At 34.5% G+C, this 18,895-nt stretch overlaps 1 protein-coding gene across 1 annotated transcript; it reads right to left on the bottom strand.

Annotated features, from left to right (window-relative positions):
* Positions 1 to 2,072: 2,072 nt before the first annotated feature.
* On the bottom strand, positions 2,073 to 17,612 carry LOC113446120 (chitotriosidase-1). Its single transcript, XM_026715607.2, has 11 exons — positions 17,484 to 17,612; positions 13,234 to 13,263; positions 11,451 to 11,652; positions 11,027 to 11,083; positions 10,301 to 10,466; positions 9,394 to 9,518; positions 8,723 to 8,813; positions 6,470 to 6,652; positions 5,731 to 5,847; positions 4,634 to 4,778; positions 2,073 to 2,666 (listed from the first exon to the last, which is right to left on the bottom strand). Exons 1-10 carry the CDS (start codon positions 17,506 to 17,508, stop codon positions 4,638 to 4,640), a joined length of 1,137 nt encoding a protein of 378 aa, XP_026571392.1. The 5' UTR covers positions 17,509 to 17,612; the 3' UTR covers positions 2,073 to 2,666; positions 4,634 to 4,637.
* Between the last annotated feature and the right edge of the window lie 1,283 nt (positions 17,613 to 18,895).

Here is an 18,895-nt window from a genome sequence, read left to right as displayed (position 1 = left end):
GCTAAGAGTATGACTGATACCTAGGCTGTTCTTGCTTTTCCTTATTAAAGCTTCAGTTGATCAAAGCCACAATGACCAACAATACATGTCTATGTTGTGAGGACTTTGGGTTATGAAAAATGGAGAGTTGGGAAATTAAATTGTAAACAGATCAAATTCAAGAAATAAAAAAAAACAATAAATATACTATGCTGGTTTCTCTAAATTTAAGAGAAAGAAGAAAGTTATATCAAGATCTGAATGGAGATAGTTGAAGGCAGGAAAGGAGGGAGGGAGGAAGAAATGGAGGAAAGAAAGAAAGGTAGAAGAAGGAAAGAAGAATGTATCTGAAGTCTCATTCTGGGAGTTGATGTCCACATATCTTCAAGTCGCTGACATTGAAAAAACACTGATCTATACTTTTAAAATGCATTTATTTATTAAATTTATATTAAGAAATCTATGTGGAAAAATAGCAGATGTGGCTGAACTTTGAATGGATTATGAGTATGAAGTCAATTTTTGGTTTAGATCAAGACAATGTTTCCTTATGACAGTTTCTCCGTTTGGCCACGATTTCCTTATTACTGGCTCCTGGTTTTCCTTTTGTCTTTTTCAGTTTCACCACCATTTCTTAACTTCCTAGTGGGTATGCATCTGGAGCTATTGCCCTGCTTCATTCCCTGAATTTCTCTCATTAGTTATTTCTGCATGTAAAGGGAGGCAGAAAGAATTCCTTTTCTGAATGTAGCGTAAGAGGTGCCATGTTTGGAAGCTCCCTGGGAAACAGGGAGAACTGCACTATGTTTAAATACAGTCAGATTCTCAAGACCAACTCAAATTTTGAAGAAAAGGCAGAAAAGCACCAATCTAAGAACAAAATCAAGAAAATGATTTTAACCAGTACATCTGTAGTAGCCCCTGAGGATTTGCCAGAGAATGACAAACTCACATATTAGTGTCTCTCTTAGTCAAGATTTGCCACCTCTTGTATGAGACATCTTTCTCTGTGTGTGTATGTGCATGTGTGTGCACGCGGGCATGCATGTATACATGGGAGGGGATACATTGAAGAGAATGGATTTTGCTCACATTATGAATTTAGAAATCTCTGTTCATTCTGTGTATGTATTTTTTTTAAAGATTTTTTTAATTCTGTGACTTACAAATCTATTTTGGTTTTCTTTTAGAAAATTGTAGGCAGAACAATTGCAGAAATTGCTTCATTGAATACAGTAATATTTTTGATTCCGTAAATTCCAGGATGAAAACAACAAATAATCAAATGCTGCTCATGGATTGTTTATTGATAGGGCATAAAAGCTGTAGACATTTTTTAAAAAATTGTTCATTCATAATTAAGGCAAGTTTCAAATCCTCATGGGTGACAGTTATGCAAGTTTGGTCACCACTTTCAGGATGAATTCAGCTTAAATAAGAGTTAGTTACTATAGAATAGGCAAGATACTTCTAAACATAGTATCCTTTTTAAGGAAGCAGACTTGACCCATGACACAAACACAATTGATGTAATCCTAATTTCAACATCAGATAAGATAAATGCAGTCCACAGCTTGTTTTAGAACGTAATATTCAAGTCATGCTATAAATGTAAAACTAAGTGATTAATCTGTCTCTTATATGGTAATAATGAATTAATCAAATAAAATAATGAAAGGAGTTTCTAGACCAGATATACTGCCAAGTGAAAAAAAAGATTTGTGCATAGTCTATATAGATAGTGTCTACATATTTTAAATTGGATCTGGGTTGCTTTGTGCATGCATTCCTTATATATCCCACAGAGTTTTCAGATAATGTAATTGGAATTGGTTATTTTGTTCAGCCTTGGAAACTCTATGCATGCTTCTTCCTAGCACAGCATTCAGCCTCCATAAATGACAGAGCTACAATGCTTGGTTTTTTGCTGCACCATGCTGTTGTAAAATAATATAGTTAATTTTCTATCAGATTCATCTCCAGCACAAACTTAATCTTTATCCTACTTTGGGCACATTATGCAAAGACTAGCTCTCTAGAGAAGTCTATGATGCTGGGAGAGGTGGAAGGAAAGAGAAGAGGATGACCAGTAGCAAAGTGAATAGACTCAAATAGAGAGGCCATTGTTTAATATAATTTGTTAATACTGTAATCTGTAAGGTTACAAACAAAAATATAACTGCTATCACTGAAATTATTTTATTTCTAGTCACTATTACTATGAAATAGTAATTAGTATTATTATAATGTAATAATATCTTGGTTGTTTACACACTGGAATGAAGAATCAAAGGATAGTATGCATTTATTAAAGGTTAGAGAAATTTGTTGATGAATACATTGGAAAGAATGGATAGTTTAATTTAGAGACAATACATTGCTAGTTATAGAAATTATAGAAACATCTTCTGGACTAGTGAGGACTAGTGCTTCAATTAAAATAGTTGCAACATCTGTATGGATTGTCAAGTATTAGTTTTACTGGATCCAGCATATGGAAATGGTATTTGTTGGATCAGAAAGACTTCTTGATTACTTATACTCTAATTCATCATATAATTTAAGATGCTGTAGATCCCTTTAGCCTTATCAAGGTGAAAAACTGTTTGCTGCTGATGAAGCAGTTTGTGTTGAATCTAGATATGACATTTCATCTTCAGGACCGTTGCTAAAACGGAAAGGGAAACCTGCCAAAAGAATAATATAAGCTTAGCAATTTTTCAAGCTACATAGTATCTCTCAACTTTATTTCCTGCCCCCCTCCCCTAAAGTTCTGGTTAGCTTACAGCCCAGGAGATACTTTCTTTGTTGCTGTCCTCTTCTGCCTCTGCAATAGTGCCCACCCCCACTCCTAGAGATAAATATAGTGTTCTGGAAGTCCTTGAAGACCTGTCTCCATGTGTTTGGAGTCTCTTTCATATTTTCAATTGCTATGGCTCCTTTTTAGTTGGGGTCATCATCATTATCATCATCATCATCATCATCCACCTTAAGAAAATATTTGGTTGACACCTAGGATGCTGGCAGCAACCCATATCAACCATTAGCACCAGTCAATTATATTTGTGATACATTTTTAAATTTCAGTTGACTGAGTTTCATGTTTAATGAATACAAGAGATAATAATAATGTATATTATCAACAACTGAATGAAATAGCATTTCAAAATTCAATGATGAACAAAAAAGTTGCATCTTGACTACCCTCCTAAAAGCAAACAAAGTGGGGTCCATTCTGGACTCAGGGGAGAGGACTAATTGTTCCACAGATTTGGGGTTGCCATAGAGCAGCAAATCTTCATTTATATCTGTGTTGTTGAAAGGGCAAGTAACTTCTGTAAACATGCATTCAGACATGGCATTTAGAAATGTCAAACAAATACATTTTGGGGAGGAATCATAACAAACATAAGGGTTTTACTTTATTTTAAAAAAGAAACTTATTCCATCAATGTATCATGTGGAGAGAAAAATAAATTCTAAATTTATTTTGTGATTAAGCCCAACAAATCGATTAAGGCCATAAAGTACCTGAGTGGATGTAAAGATTAAATGGGAAGGGGGATTTTTTTGAGCACTTTGGAGATATTTTTGGAGTGAGATACAGTAATTGTAAAGATAAAAGAAAATATCTTCCTATTCAAAAAACGTTTCTATGAACCTGATTCAATTTATTTGTTCTCAGTGACAATCCCACGTGGCTAAATCTGATTTGCTACCAAGGCAGCAATAAAGGGGTGGGTGGGAAGGAACAATAAAATTGTTTGCAAAATAATAGTATCATTAAAGTGGCATTTTAGAAATATTTATGTTCCCTCCAAGTATGCTACATTTATCAAAAAGAAAATCAAAACCTGAGGACATCGTAGAATCTCACCCCACCATGTCATATTATTCCTCCTAGCTATTCCCTTGAAATGAAATAAGATTCTCTAATGTCAAATTTTCTCTAGAATCTTTTCTATACAGTATAGGTTATACAGCTGGCAACCTTTTCTTGCCTGTTCAGGCTGTGCTGACCAATGTGGCATGGAAGGCCTCTTACGGTCCCTTTCAACTCTGTTCTTCTGTTGCTCTGTTGTACTTAAGATGAATAATCTCTCAACAGATCATGAAATTGGTATATTGTTGTTGCTTTTTGTGCTGATTGTTCCCAATGGGGACAAAGACCCTGAGTGGAAAGAAAAAAGACTTTCTATGCTTCCCCACTGCCAGCATCTTTCTAATACTAGACTTTAGAGCCATTCAATAAAGCTGAATGGAATAAGAGGCAAGGCAGTCAAAAGATGCACTTTTGGGGAACCATACATAGTTGATCTATCAGAGGGCAAGATAATAAATATTTACTAGTAATGTTTACTATTTCAGATGGCTATAGATGTTTGTATTGGGGAAAAGTGATAATAAAGTCTTGAGCATTATTTTTTTTAAAAAAAATTGATTTGTCAATCGCTTACAAGATATAAGGTATAAGAATAAACATAGTATGGTAAAGAAAATGTTTTCCCTTTTACAGATGTACTGAAAACTGTCATACCTCATCATTGCTATATAATGGGAAATACCAGTAGAATGAGGATGTTAGGAAAATGCTTAGTTCCTTTTTAGCCTTGGGTTTAAAATATGATTCCAAGAAAAAAAAGTACAATATTACCCAATTAATTTGTGGAACTCAGCTGCTTTTTCAGAGTTTGAATAAGTGGATATCTTCCTTCTTTGCAAAAGGAGCCATTGAAGTCATCTAGGTCTAAGGCCCACACCATACCACCACCCAAGTTTTGTTTTTTCAAATACTGAACCTGAATGAAACAGAAAATAGGAACTTAAAGGCTTGAACTCAAATAGAAGTCAACAGTTTGAAGCTCAACAGTTTCAGCTGCCATGATTTGTCATGGTTTGGGGGTGGTGTTAGGCCTGGCAACTAGGAACTTGTCTAGGGCACCAAATTTTATGGGGTGCAAAAATGGAAGACTGCTGAAATATAAGTATAAAATCTGCTAATCCTTCCTTGGTGTTTTAGAACTTTTTCTTTCTACCCTTTTTGAAAATACTCCCAAAGTTGGTCAAGCAGTAATGAATAGCACACTAGCCAGATATTGCAAGGCATGAGAAACAAATTATTATTACCATTATAAATTCAGGAAGGTGATAATATTCATGATGCAAGACCAAAGTTTAATAGGAAGGTACTGCATGACCAAGTTGTATAATATCAGCTAATCAACGTTATATTCATATACTAGTGCACTCACTTGAGGGTTAAATATAATTGTACAGAATGGTTGCCCTGTGACTACAATGGATGGTGATGTATTTAAAATTATTTACTGTGATGTACGGTAAATATATTGAAAATGTCCCCCTCCCCCCCAAAATGGGGGAGGGGATTATCCAGGCTGAAAATTGTAAGTGTGAAACTCAAAACCTGGAAAGAAACAAGAAACAAGAGGGTCCCAATTTACACAGGGGGTGCCAGAATATGACTTTACCTAGAGCATCAAAATGTCTCAAGCCAGCCCTGCATAGTTACAGGGTTAAATATGTCTGAGGAAAATATGATTAACCATAGGTTTTCACTGATATATACTTAGTAAAACGAGGACTATTGTAATTTCTACAAAAGTGCCTTTCAGATATAAAGGACCCTTAAGCAGTCTATTTTGCTACCAACTTGTGATTTATGAACAGAAATGTTGCTTAGCTATGCTCGAAGAATACATACATATTTAAATTAAAATATATAAGCCTTACCTTATTGGTAATGCTACTGACATCATCGTATCCTACCCATTGGTTTCCTTTGAAGGAATATGGAACTTTCTGACTTTCAATCACTTTTGTGGTAGCACCATTTTTAAAGTCACAGATCTGAAACAAAATATACTTGACTTGAGACAGTTGAATTTTGGTTTGGCAAAGAAGTATAAATAACTCAGGATATACCAAGAATACATCTTTAATAATTGGCCAAAGTTTTTATTAGAAACTTTTCAGATAAATTGTAGGACACAAGGAACAACAAATTTCTCCCTGGTTTCATCCCTTGTGTCTATTAAGATTAGGTTTGCAATAGAGAAAAAGAATAGTAAGAGAAGAAGGCAATCTCATTGCAACCCCACAATAAGGAAGTTGTAATCTAGGACTTTGTTAGTCTGCCCTAAGGAACTAATGGGCTGACTGTAAATTTTTCAAAGGAGGTAGAGAAAGGGAAAGGGAGAGAAATAGTCTGATCTAAACCAATCATTTGAACTTTATCCACTGATAACACCCAAGATGCTTCATTCTAGATATCTGTTTTGGAAGCAGTGAGTATATTGATTCACCTTTCACCTATATCAATCCGTATATTTGTAAATGTACAATACATTCCTGCACATTTAAAAATATCAATACATCTCTTCAGGAAATCAAACATGAACAAGTATTGGACCTTGAAATTTATCCTTGTTTAGAGAAGTAAAGGGGGCATAACTATGTATCTTTTCCTTACCTCATAATAAGCCAAAAATCCTCTTTCTTTTGTGTAAATACCAGCTGTGCCAGGGCCTGAAGTTGGTGCCTTCACTCCATTCTGTGAAGTAGAAAGGGTGAAGGATCGTCCATAGGCAGGAATTCCCAGAATGATCTTTTTAGGTGGTGCTCCCTTGCTCTTCCAGTACTGCACAGCATTGTCCTTTGAATAAGCATAAATGAATAAGCAAGACTTCACTCCATTTTGTCTGGTTTTGAGGTTAAATCCTTTTATTATTCAGTTATGCTACAGTCTTAACATAAATATATTGGTGAAGACAATGTCATGTATACCAAAGAAAATAGTTCTATTTTAAAACATTCAGACTGGTAATTTTAATTCCCAACTGTAGCCTTTCACTTCATACTGAGGAAAAGTTTATTCCCTTCAAATGGGTGAGGAACTTCCTTGCCTTCCACGTTTTCAGCTGCAGTTAAAGTTGTCTTATCAGTATTTCCAATTCTGAATTTCAGAAATATCTGGAAGGCTACCAATAACATGTTGTATTGATTCCTACTTTAGAGGATCTTATGAATGTATGCAGCAGCTTTGTAAGGAATGCAAGAAAGATAATAGAAAGTAAACTAATGAGTAAAACTCTATTGTCACTCAAGCTCTTTGGATGTCATTCACTATTTTACTCATGAAGTATCAGGAACAGGCAGGAAACGAATTGTTTTGCTTTAGGAAAAAGATTAACACATTGATATTGTATGCTAACTCCATCTACAAATGCTTAAGATATAGATACTTGAAAAATAATAAAGGTATTTCAAAATTGTATTTCATCCATATATTCACTAGATGATGTGAGGAAGGTACAAATAGTTTAACAGATAGATATATATTCTAAGATAGCATAATATTAAAAAAACCTTTATATTCTGAAATATATTTTTTCTTATCTGACATTACATATTCATGTTTCTTTTTACAAAAATAATCTATAAATAATAGCATACGTTCCTTAACTTCCTATAGAATAATCTAGGCAATTTAAATTCGAACAGGTATGATTAATGAATGACATTCAATATTTTATACTCCATGCATACAGATGAATCTAGTATAACTTAGCACATTTTAAAAATAATTAGGAAGTTATTTGGCAGAACTAAATCAGACTCTTTAATGCAGAGACCTTCCCTCATCCAGAAGCTTGAAAAAAGAGAAGGGGCAGACTGAGTGAATAGTAGAGAGGTGCTGAGTACTTCTTAATCATTTTTGAAGTGTGCACAATCCTAGGATCCTCAATGCACTCATTTTAAATATCCACCAGATTAGATTTATACTATGATCTTTCTAATACAGCTTTTCTGCTGCTATGCCTCAATTTGCAGTCATTGATTATATGTTATTATAATTTATTTTATTATGAAACTTATTTGTTGCCCAACTGGTATCTAATGACTCTGGGAGGCTTACAATATAAAAATACTAAAACCATCAATTATAAAATAGAACAGCAGATAAAATCATTAATACAAGGTTGCAAAGGAGGGAGTTGGACAGATGTGGGGTGGGGGTGAGATTAGGTTGTAATTAGCCAACCACCTCCAGTATGAAGCTTTCCCATCGGGCCCCAAGCCACCTGGTAGAGCCAGGTCTTAAGGCTCTTACGAAAAGTCAGGAGGGTGGGAGCCAATCTCACCTCAGGGGTTAGGATGTCTGGTTTTGTGGTGGTTTTTGATGTCTTGTTAGGATGTCTGCTCTTCCAGAGGGCAGGAGCCACAGCAGAGAAGGCTCTTCTCTGGGATCCTGCCAGCTGAAATTCCTTGGCTTACGGGATCACAGTATGCCTCCTCTGCAGGTGCAGGCGGGGCGGGCCAGTCCCCATGACTGCTTTACCAGCATTCATGCCCACTTAGAAGTTTACAAACAACCTGGCAAAATCAGTTAGCTTAACTCTTAAAAAAAGAAATAGAATGATAGCTATTAAGAAAAGCACTTCTCACATATCTTTTTACTAATAGTTTTAAGGAGCTAATAATTGTTGAGAGTCACTGTTTAGAGAACCAAGTTGTAATTTTTCAGGTGTACAACATGAATAGATTAAAAGGGAAAGAGTTGAATAAAATATTTTAAACCAGCATGCTGATTCTCAATCCCTGTTTTTGTTAAACTCTTTTCCCTATGTAACAAATGTTAAATAGGTAAATTACTTTTGATCATTTCTCTAAATGTAAATGTAAAAAGTCTCTATGGGATAAAAAAAAAGTGTTTATAACATACAGTGTCAGGGAATAGGGGGCTGACATGTCCTGTGACTCCATCTGAGGCTCCATGAAAATCATATGTCATGAGGTTGATAAAGTCCAGAGATCTATGAGGAAAGTAAGAAAATGTACATTATGTGAATTCCACCTTTAACATCACACAGATAGTCTTCAATGTACAGCCATAATTGAACCCAAAATTTCTGTTGTTAAGTAAGACATTTGTTAAGTGGGTTTTGCCCCATTTTACAACTTTTCTTGCCACAGTTAAGTGAATCACTGCAGTTGAAAGTTACTAATCTGGTTGTTAAGTGAATCTGGCTTCCCCATTGACTTTGCTTGCCAGAAGGTTGAAAAAGGTGATCACATCACCTTGGGACACTGCATATCATCATAAATATGAACCAGTTACCAAGCATCTGAATTTTGATCACATGATCATGCGGATGTTGCAAACATTGTAACTATGAAAAATTATCATAAGTCACATTTTTCAGTGCCATTGTAACTTTGAACAGTCACTAACTATGGGACTACTGTAATTTGAATGGTTCCACAAAGCATGATGTTTTACAACTAAGGAATAAGAACTTGTTAACTTACAATGTTGAAGCTAACGGATGAAATCAATTTAAATGTGAGCATGCTCTGTATTTTAGTTAATAATTTTTTCCAGCATATACTCACGCTGAGATCTTGTCCACTTCATAAGCATTGTCAGCAGTCTGCTTCCCAGCGGCAACAGCAGCACTAAGCAAGAGTCTTTTCTTTCCTGTCCTCTGGGCTTCTGCTGTAAATTCTTTCATCATTTCCTAAGATAAGCAGGTAACAACATTAGTTTTATTCCTGTCATTTTAAAAATAAGATATAAATTAAAAATGTAGGTTACTTAAAAAGAAGCAGGTGATTTAATGAGTGGATAGTGATACCAATTCAGTCACTTTTGTCTCCAAAGTAACTGCAAATCCAGGATAGCTCTTGTTTGAGTTGCATTTTTATTAAAGAGATTTTTAGGTACCTATTACATATCACTTGAGAGCCAGTTTTGTGTAATGGTTAAGGCATAGGCTAGAAACCAGGATACTTGGAGTTTTAGTCCTGTTTTAGGTACAAAGCTAACTGGGTTACCTTGGGCTAATCACTCTCTTACTCAGTCCTAGGAATGAGGCAATAGCAAACCACTTCTAAAAACCTTTGCAAAGAAAACTGCAAAGAGTAGTTCAAGAAGAATCACACATGATTGGATAGAAGGAAAAAATACATATTGCTTAGTTGCTATATTTATTAATGGGCTTACACTGAACATCTGATATGTACTATGCCATTGAGGCTTCTTAGCTTTAGATTAAGAAAGGTATCCCTATATTACATTTTGTAATCAAGTAACTGTGTATGCAAGTCTGTTATGACTTAGTTCCAGTAATAAAATAATTATTAAGCAGCATTCATTCTGTACAACTTTTGGGATATTCCCTGATGTTTTATTTCACTAACACTATCGTACATAGAGTTTGCCAGTACAAAATAACATTGTGGCAAGAAACTTCTTATTTGCTGTTTGCATTTTATCATGAACTTAAAAGTTTTGCAGTACCTGAACTAAGAAGGTGAAACGTTGCTTATCTTCTGCAGGACTGCCTCTGGCACCAGGATATTCCCAGTCTAGGTCTAAGCCATCAAAGTCATATTTTCGGAGGAATGGAACCACAGAAGAAATAAACGTCTGGCGGTTGGGAGCAGTAGCTACCATTGCAGAGAATCTACCAAAGAAGTTGCATATGAGCAAATCAAACAAATAAACAAGATAGAAATTTGCTTTGTGATGTACATACAGTATATCACATGTGTTGCCATCCAATATCAGTACCCAAACTACAGAACATGGAGGATTCCATCTTAGTCTTTTCACTTGAAAAAAATACTTAGTCCCAAATAATGTATTTTCAATCAAATCTTCAGCTTGATTCTATTTTTTAAAATTTTTAGTTCCAAATAATATTTGATGTTTTGAAGGTTTTGAAACATGAATATTATATTACATGATTAACTATGTACAGTAGCCAGTTTTATACACATTTACCATCTTTCCTTATGACAATCACATATTTTTTTAATCTTGTGCAGTCATTGTTACTATCAGCAATATCATAGGAAATACCAGTGTACAACAATAAAAATAATTGCAAAGTAAGACCCTCAAAGAGGACCCGAGTCAGAGCATTCTAAGAATTAGTCCAGTGTTTTGGCAGTTGCCACCTAAGCTTGTTCATCATAGCATAATGAATACAGTCTCCTCCATAGATATCTCTGAGATTCTTACTTTGTACTACCAAAAGTCCATCCACCAATAGCTAAAAGTGTATTCAATCCAGGATTCCTAAATGAGAAAAAAAATGGTTAGTAGAATTCCGTTTCGTTTCTTAACTAGTTGATCTTGCAATCTGTATGCAGTTTTCATGTTTAGAAAAGTTCATTGGGCCTGATTCAGGTTGGTGCTTTACGATGTATGCAAAATAAATTTTTTTCAGTTTTTCCCAGCTACATCAGTATATACAAAAGAAATTTAAAACATTTTTTCCCCTAATCTAGTCCTCAGGTTTGGAATCATTTCAACTTCAACTTCCATAAAGCTCCCTGCGTAAAGTTTTTATATATTTCCTTCTACTATCATATAATGCAAAATCCCAGGTCCAGGAATTTCTAGAAAGACCCCTTACCCCACCTCGCCCCAATTTGCTTCATACGTTTTTTTGTGGTTATTGAAATCCTTGTAGAGTTGTTCATCATTCCACTCTGCTGTTGTGATCTTATTGTCTTTCATTCCCGCAAATGCATAAATGAGATAAGTGCACAGTTTGGGATCAATGTCTTTAGGCAAGAATTTCCCTCTATCTTGTCTGTATTGAGACCAGTTGGTGAAATAGCAAACAAGCTTGAAAGCAGAACCTGTCAAAATGAGATTGTATATGAAAGATATCTTGGTCTGTTCAGTTAATCACTCCTCCCAAGAAAATAAGATATTTCTGTTGGTTTATCTGTTTAATGACTTACTCCCAAGCTAGCAAAATCCAGATATACTGAATTGCAGTTTCCTAAAATCCCAACCATAATGGTCAATTGTAAGAAAGAAAAGTCTAACCTATCTGAAAGAAACCAAATTAAGAAATGTTAGTTTTGTAGTTTTATTATCGTGATCAGTGACAAAAATTAAGTACTTATTTAAAACAGGATAAAAAAATATATATAATAGAACATTAAAGGTACATCAACCTTCCTAAAATAAACAGAGCTAATTTGCTAGCCTACTAAAACTATTTAGTAAAATACTTAAATTTTAATGCAGTAGTGACTATTATTTTATGTTACTTAAGGGATAATTGGCAAAACAGGTATAAATGAATCTATTTCTCACTATCTGATATTTAAACTGTAAAAATATAAAATCACAATTTAAAAATTATACTCAAAAACTGTATAAGATTCTAAACATAGTAAATTGTAATGGGAACGAAACAGAATATGGCCACTCTCCTGGAGTTCCTTTCTGAAGTGTCAATTAGAAGGGGAAGAATAAAATCATCTGCTTCATTGTGACTACTTAAAAGAGGCATGGTTAAATTTTTAGACCAATTTAAATTAAAAAACAACTACTCAAGAGATACTGGGGGAATCATTCACTGGCATTGGGTGCAACATCATCAGGGTCCTATTTACTTTTTCTGTTATTTACTTTTTAACATTACTTCTTGTATAAAAAACATTTTGGTATATTGATTGAATGACAATATCATTAAATAATGGTATAACAACATAAAGCAGTATAAAGCACTTACATATTTTAAGATTATTTATCCAAAGCATGTATTAAAATGCACACAGACATGCACATATAAAATTCATAAAAAAGACTTGGGTAAGGAAATATGAGTATTTAGGAAATGTCTAAAATATATCAAGCTTTGCTACCACGAGGGTGATAATATAGAGTAATACAAATGGCACAAATAGCAGAATTTCCAATACTGTAAATTACTTTCTAATGAAGTGGAACTATGCAAAGTTATTTGTTCGGAATATGTTCCTGAAGAGAGAGTTCTACCTATCAGAATGTGTTCTTCTCTGTTGCTTGTTATTGTTTTTCTGTTTCCAGAAACTGCTTCTATTGGGTCATCCACTTATCTACCTTTCTTCTTTCTACATTCAGTTCAAGGTTTGAGGAAATAACGTGTCACATTTATTTAATATTTTTTACATCAAATTTATGTCACAACCCATCTCACAAAAGTGACTATATCTGGCATAAACCATTATTTGTCACTTGTTGTCCTGCTTATGGTTGGTGAATGTCTAAATCTAACTTCTCATGTTGCTTGAGCTCACGAAAGGTATCACCAACCCACATGCTCTTTTAATGTTGTTGATTTCTTTATGGGGAATATTTTATTAGAGCCCAATAAATTGAGCTTTAATCTTTCTTGTTTTCTCATGATTTGTTACGAAATAAGATGGTTCTATATGATTACTTACTGCAGTGAAGAAACAGCAAGACAGCTAAACCTGGAATTAAAAGGGAAATAGAAAACAAATTAAGTAATATAGCCTCTTTGGATTTAGGATTATGATGTATAATATGATTAATATTTACTATCAATGCTTTTTTATATTTTACTTTGAATGCACCAGAAAACTGCTTGTATCTTTTTTGGTGGGGTACCAAAGGCACCTATATGTTGGCTCTGCAAGGTAGTCTATAGACTAAAGAACCTAGTTCTTTAAGAATAGTGTGGGTATATTTGATGAAAATTGTGGCATCCTGGTCAAGATGTGTAAAAACTGAACTATATTACATTACATTAGCAATGCATGATACAGGTGACACAGGTATGACTAATTTATCTTTCTCTCCCTCTCTCCCTCCCTCCCTCCCCCTCTCTCATTCTCCCAACACACACACACACACACACACACAATGAAGTTAGCATGAATAATAAAGTTAGAGTACACTTTTTATCCAATGAAAAGTAATAAGAACAAAAACTAAACTCATAGAAAGTATTGGTTTGTTAAACATATGTAGGAAGGTAGAATTCTAATTGAAAGAGTATAGCAAGCTTCAGTAAGTAAAACTTATGAAGTGCTGTTTGCTTTCGTGTCAAATAGGGGATGTACATACTAGATTTTTTTTCTCTTCAGCAGGTTGCCAAGAAATGAAAGCAAACAGGAAACTTTATCATGCATTATTAATACAGTGAATGCATAGAGGTGTGAATTGTAGAACTTTTCCCATGAAAATGAAGTTGAAGGCTGGTTGGATGCTGAATGTAACATGTGTAGAATATATAGAAGTAAAGCATATAAGAAAGTAAATGGAATGCTTAATGAATGCTTCAACAATGAGAAACGTAGTAAGACAAGGATATATGATATCTTTTGGGTTCTTTAATATATTTATGTCTGAGGAATCATTGGAGGAATGTTAGAACTGCATTAGCCTGGGATGGAAATATATGCAGACAATTCTGTGATTGCAAATCTGCATGATTTGTGGCAGATGTCAGATAACTACTTTAAGGTAATGAGGCATAAGAATCTGAAATGAAATGATGACCTAAACTCACAGGAAAAATCAATTAATTTTTGCAATCTATTCATGTCCAAATTTTAGAGCAAGTAAATGAATTGGGGTTCATGGTGAAATCTGATTTGCAACTGCTAGTTCAGTTACCGTAGTGTACTCGGTAATATGTGCTCTCTTATACGGAATGTGTGTTGAAAGAAATGAAAATGCTACATACAAAATGCTTCTACTTACATAGCTAGTGAGAGTTGAGAATGTCAGGAGAGAAATTATTGGAAGTGTGAGTTGAGTATGTCAAGAAAAATATAAAAGTTGGATGCGGAAGAAATGGGTCACTTTCAAAAAAGTACATTCTTAGCCTCTGCAGGTCACTTATGGTCCTCTAATAATCTATTTTGCTGATCCAGAACCTCCCATATAAAGGGATTTCTGGGAAGGAAATGGTGAATTGAAGGTGGCTTCACTTTTAGGTGACCACACCAAAATGAAGACCCTGCCAAGTAGACTAGCTCTTTGTAATCTGTCTCTGGACAAAGAGAGGATTGAGATCGCTCACAACAAGTGCTCCTGGCAGTTGCTTCTTGTGGTGAGACCTCAAGACAGAAATCTCCAGAAGGCTTAGGGCTCTGGGAGATGAGGGAATAAATACCTTGCTGAAGGTGTTGTCAGTGCCTTCAAAAAGTTAATGGATTCTCATATCAAATATTTTCAAATCAGTTTCAGAAATTGCTTGTTAACTGCCTTTCAGTTATTAGGAACATTTCAACTGATAAGGTTTACAGCATTATGTGAGTTTACTTCAATCCTTAGCAAAAGTGGTTTTAAATACAAGTTTAAAAACTTCTTAAAAGTATATTTTAGAATAAACAATAAAAGGATGTTAGAATTTGGCTTCTGGAAAGTTATAAACAGACTAAGGATCTAAATAGATTGGAAATAATATTTTAAAATTAATTATAAGAATCTTTTCCAGAGGGAAATGCTTTTATTCTTTTAATTTTTATTAATTTATTTGCTGCTCATCTTGCAGTTCAAGGTGACTTCTTTTAAATAATTCTCTCTTTAAAAAAATGATAACATTAGACTTTGAAGGTTGGATACTAGATGGAACTGATAGGAAGTAAAAATTGCAATTACAGAACTCTTGAAATTGACTTACTAATGTAAAAAAAGCATTTTTAAAAACATTGGACATATTTGTCTATGGAGATTCTCAGTCATCCAGGCCATGGTTGTCCCAAAGGTGTTTTTTTAAGAGGCAACTGGACTTTCTGGTTTTTCTTTTAAGATTTTTCACCTCTCATCTTCAGAGCTGAAGAAGCTTCTTAGATGAGAAGCAAAATGTCTTCAAACCCTCCCCCCCCGAAAGTCCAGTTGCCTCTTGAAAAAGCACTTTTGAGATAGGACACATCGAAGGATATTTTTGAACCATGGACCCAGAAGTTAATTTTAAGAGTATCTGCCTCTATAGATAAACTGACTTCAAAATGTTATAAAAGAGGAAAAAGTTTTACCTGACAAAATTCATACTGATCTGAAAGTGAATTTTAAAATGACAGGCTACAGGAATGATAAAGAAAAAAAGCTACACTGGACATAGAAAAGAAACCAACTGATGTCTTAATAATTAAAATGTATATTTAAATAACAAATTAAGAAAGTGGCCTTGATGATTTTCCTACACTGAATTTACAAAAAAGACTGGTTAAAGAAGTTTGTAAGAAGGGACAAAGAAAAAAAAGAAATCAAATTCTAAGATATTCTTTGAAAAGACTAACGATTAAGATGTTAAAAGTAAAGGGAAGGAATATAAAGTTGGTTGGTTTGATCAAAGTTAAAATAGATATGTTGTTACATCTAGTAAATCTTAATTGACTGTTGGTGATCAGTACTTAACAACAAGGCTTTAAGGATTTGTTTATAGATAGATGAGAGATGGAAAGAATAGTTCATTTGTGGCATTTTAAGAGAAGGTAATAAGTTACTAAAATTGTTTATATATTTATTTATACTTTATAATTGTTTACACATCCCATCATGTTGGGATAAAGGGAGAAGACATTTCTTTATCTGCTTCTTTTTTTCTTTACTATATTTTTTATTTTTCTATTCTTTTTTAGTTTGCATTAGTATTTATCTTTTTAACTGAAACTTTAAATACAGGTATCTCCTACACAGAATAATGGCAGTAACCAATTCCCATCACAGCTATTGAAAACCTAAACTCCTTGATATCATCCATGCAAACCTGAATGAGAACCTGATTATCAATCCAGATAGAGCAAAGAAGATCAAAGAAGCAAGAACTACACAGATTTTATTTGAATTCTGGTCTGGGATAAATACAAAATTCTGAAAACTGTTACAGGAATTTCTCAGCCTTTTTCTTAGTGAGCTAATTAAGACAGAATGTCTTTGAATGCTTTTTCCCAGATTCTTCTCCACTTGAGCTAAGTTTCTGTTGGCAAAATAAACTGTCGAGTGACTGACCCATTTCTTTATTTTCTTCTATTCCTTTCCCAGTTTCCCTATAATCTCTCATATTGTTGTATAGACCTTCTAAAGTGCTCTGATTGTACCAAAGATCCTATAGTACAGCAGAATCCTATGGCTCCTGCACCAGGAAGGAGAAGAAGTAGTACAAATAGCTTTTTGCCCATAGTTTTATAATCTATGGAACCTTGGATGCTTCATCATTAGAACTTCGCAACAGAGTTGTGCAGATTGGCCTGCCTAGAAGAAATCAGACAAGCTGGGCTACCACCATTACTAATGGTGAACCTCAGCCTAGAAATATATTGGGAGAAATTTACTCCTTGAAAATTTTACTGAAATAACCCTACAAGTTATAACACAAATAAGATAAAGACTTTGAACAGGCCATTTGTAGAGTTCAACTTCAGTTCCCTATTAAAGATACTGAGATACTGCAGTCATGTGTTTCCTTGTCATGTGCATCTTGTCACTATACTTTCCCCACTATATTCCATTGATAGAAAGAGATTTGAAAGCACAAACCACAAACCACAAAGCACAAAATGTGGCCTTTATGATAGAAATACCTATTTAGAGGTATTTCTATGAATTTTATATGGAAAAAGGATACTGCATAGTTGCACAGAAGCATAAATAAGTTAATCAATAGGTTAACACAGCATCAACATCCAACATATAAACATGTTATTGAATCTAAGATTACCAGTCCAAATAATAGCTCGATTCATTCTGAATGCAGATGATGTCCAGCCCTCTCTTTGCAAAGAAGTAGATCTTTGTGTTTACCTATGTGCTATATATACACATATACACCAACAGAATACTGTGTTGCAACAGCATTTCCTGAATGTCCTCTTGTTACTAATGTTGCAATAAAATGACAATCACAATGAGAAAGCAATTTCATGAGAGGCACTAGTATTGAACTGGACACAGAACCATTTTGGTGCTAAAAAAAACAAAGATCAAGGCACTTCAGAATGAACATGCCTGATTCTTAGTAAACAGAGGGAAATTGAGCAAAAATAGAAACCTGGGACAAATGCAAAACCTGTAATCAAATTCTGTTCTTACTAGAAATGTGTATCTTAAACAGTTCTAAAGAATTTTTCAAGGTCAGTTTGCTGGCCTTGCTGTTGACCAAACTGAAAACATTTTTAAAAACTTTTTAAAAATTATTTTGCTATCATCTGGCAGATTTTATAAGCTGTTTATCATATCCAAATCATAAAAATGTTGACTTATAGTAAATTCAGGGCTTATGTATGTACATATGTGCATATGGATGTATAGTTCACACACGCACAAACACACACTCAATTGATATTGATAAGTTCTTGTGATCTGCAAATGGCAGATAATCAACATTGATTGGGAGGGTTGGTTATTACTAGGCTGAAAAACATAACCCCCATGTCTCAAAACATGGGCTTTTCCTCATTGCTAAGTTAAAGAGCTCAAACAAGAAAACTATAGTAGCATTAATTGATTATCCTCAACTAGTCTCTGTTCTGTTTCTAAACCTTCTGTTTTGCCTCCTTGCCAGATGGAGAAATTCTGATGGAGTGTGTGCAAGAGCTGTTAAACTATGTTGTCAGTTAAACCCTTTGGTGTTGCTATCCTGCTCCTTTCTCCATGTTGCTTCTGATAATAAATGACCTGCCAAACACAACACTGATATGAATGGTGGAGGGTTCTGACAGATGCCTGGCCTCTGTCAATCTGTTAAAACCCATTTGTTAAAAGCAGGTACTGGTCCCTAGGCAAGCAACTCAGGTGGGGCTTGCCTAGTGAATAGGAGAATGCTGCTGCTTTAGTAGGCAGCCTCTCTTTACAGATAAGCTTCTGAGGTTGGAGCTGATCCACAGGGTGGAGAGGGCCCCCCAGGAAAACAGAAGGCATTTTTTCCTGCTTCAGTGTACAGTCTTTCCCAACTTCAAACACTTTGTAGTCAGTGCAGGTGCTTGGTAAAATAGCAAATTCATTTCCTAGCATGAGGATCGGATGTCGTGTTTGTAGATAATCCACAGAGTGGCAAAAGCTACACAGAAAAGGAGGAAAGTCTCTCTTTTTTCTCACTGAACAGCCCTTCTCCTATCCTGCAGATGGTATGCA

The sequence above is a fragment of the Pseudonaja textilis genome, chromosome 3, assembly GCF_049901715.1.
Source record: "Pseudonaja textilis isolate UNSWEBS1 chromosome 3, rPseTex1.2, whole genome shotgun sequence".
Taxonomy (NCBI): Eukaryota; Metazoa; Chordata; class Lepidosauria; order Squamata; family Elapidae; genus Pseudonaja; species Pseudonaja textilis.
Note: the sequence above shows the minus strand (reverse complement) of the source record. Positions and strands in the feature narration are given on the sequence as shown.

What these genes read in the sequence shown, in the direction of transcription:
- LOC113446120 (XM_026715607.2), bottom strand. Translation starts at nt 17,508, where the DNA reads ATGAATCGAGCTATTATTTGGACTG. An exon ending in TGGACTTTTGGTAGTACAAA is followed by an intron (nt 10,467 to 11,026) that starts GTAAGAATCTCA and finishes CTTCTTTGGTAG; the next exon opens with ATTCTCTGCAATGGTAGCTA. An exon ending in GATTTTTGGCTTATTATGAG is followed by an intron (nt 5,848 to 6,469) that starts GTAAGGAAAAGA and finishes ATTTTGTTTCAG; the next exon opens with ATCTGTGACTTTAAAAATGG.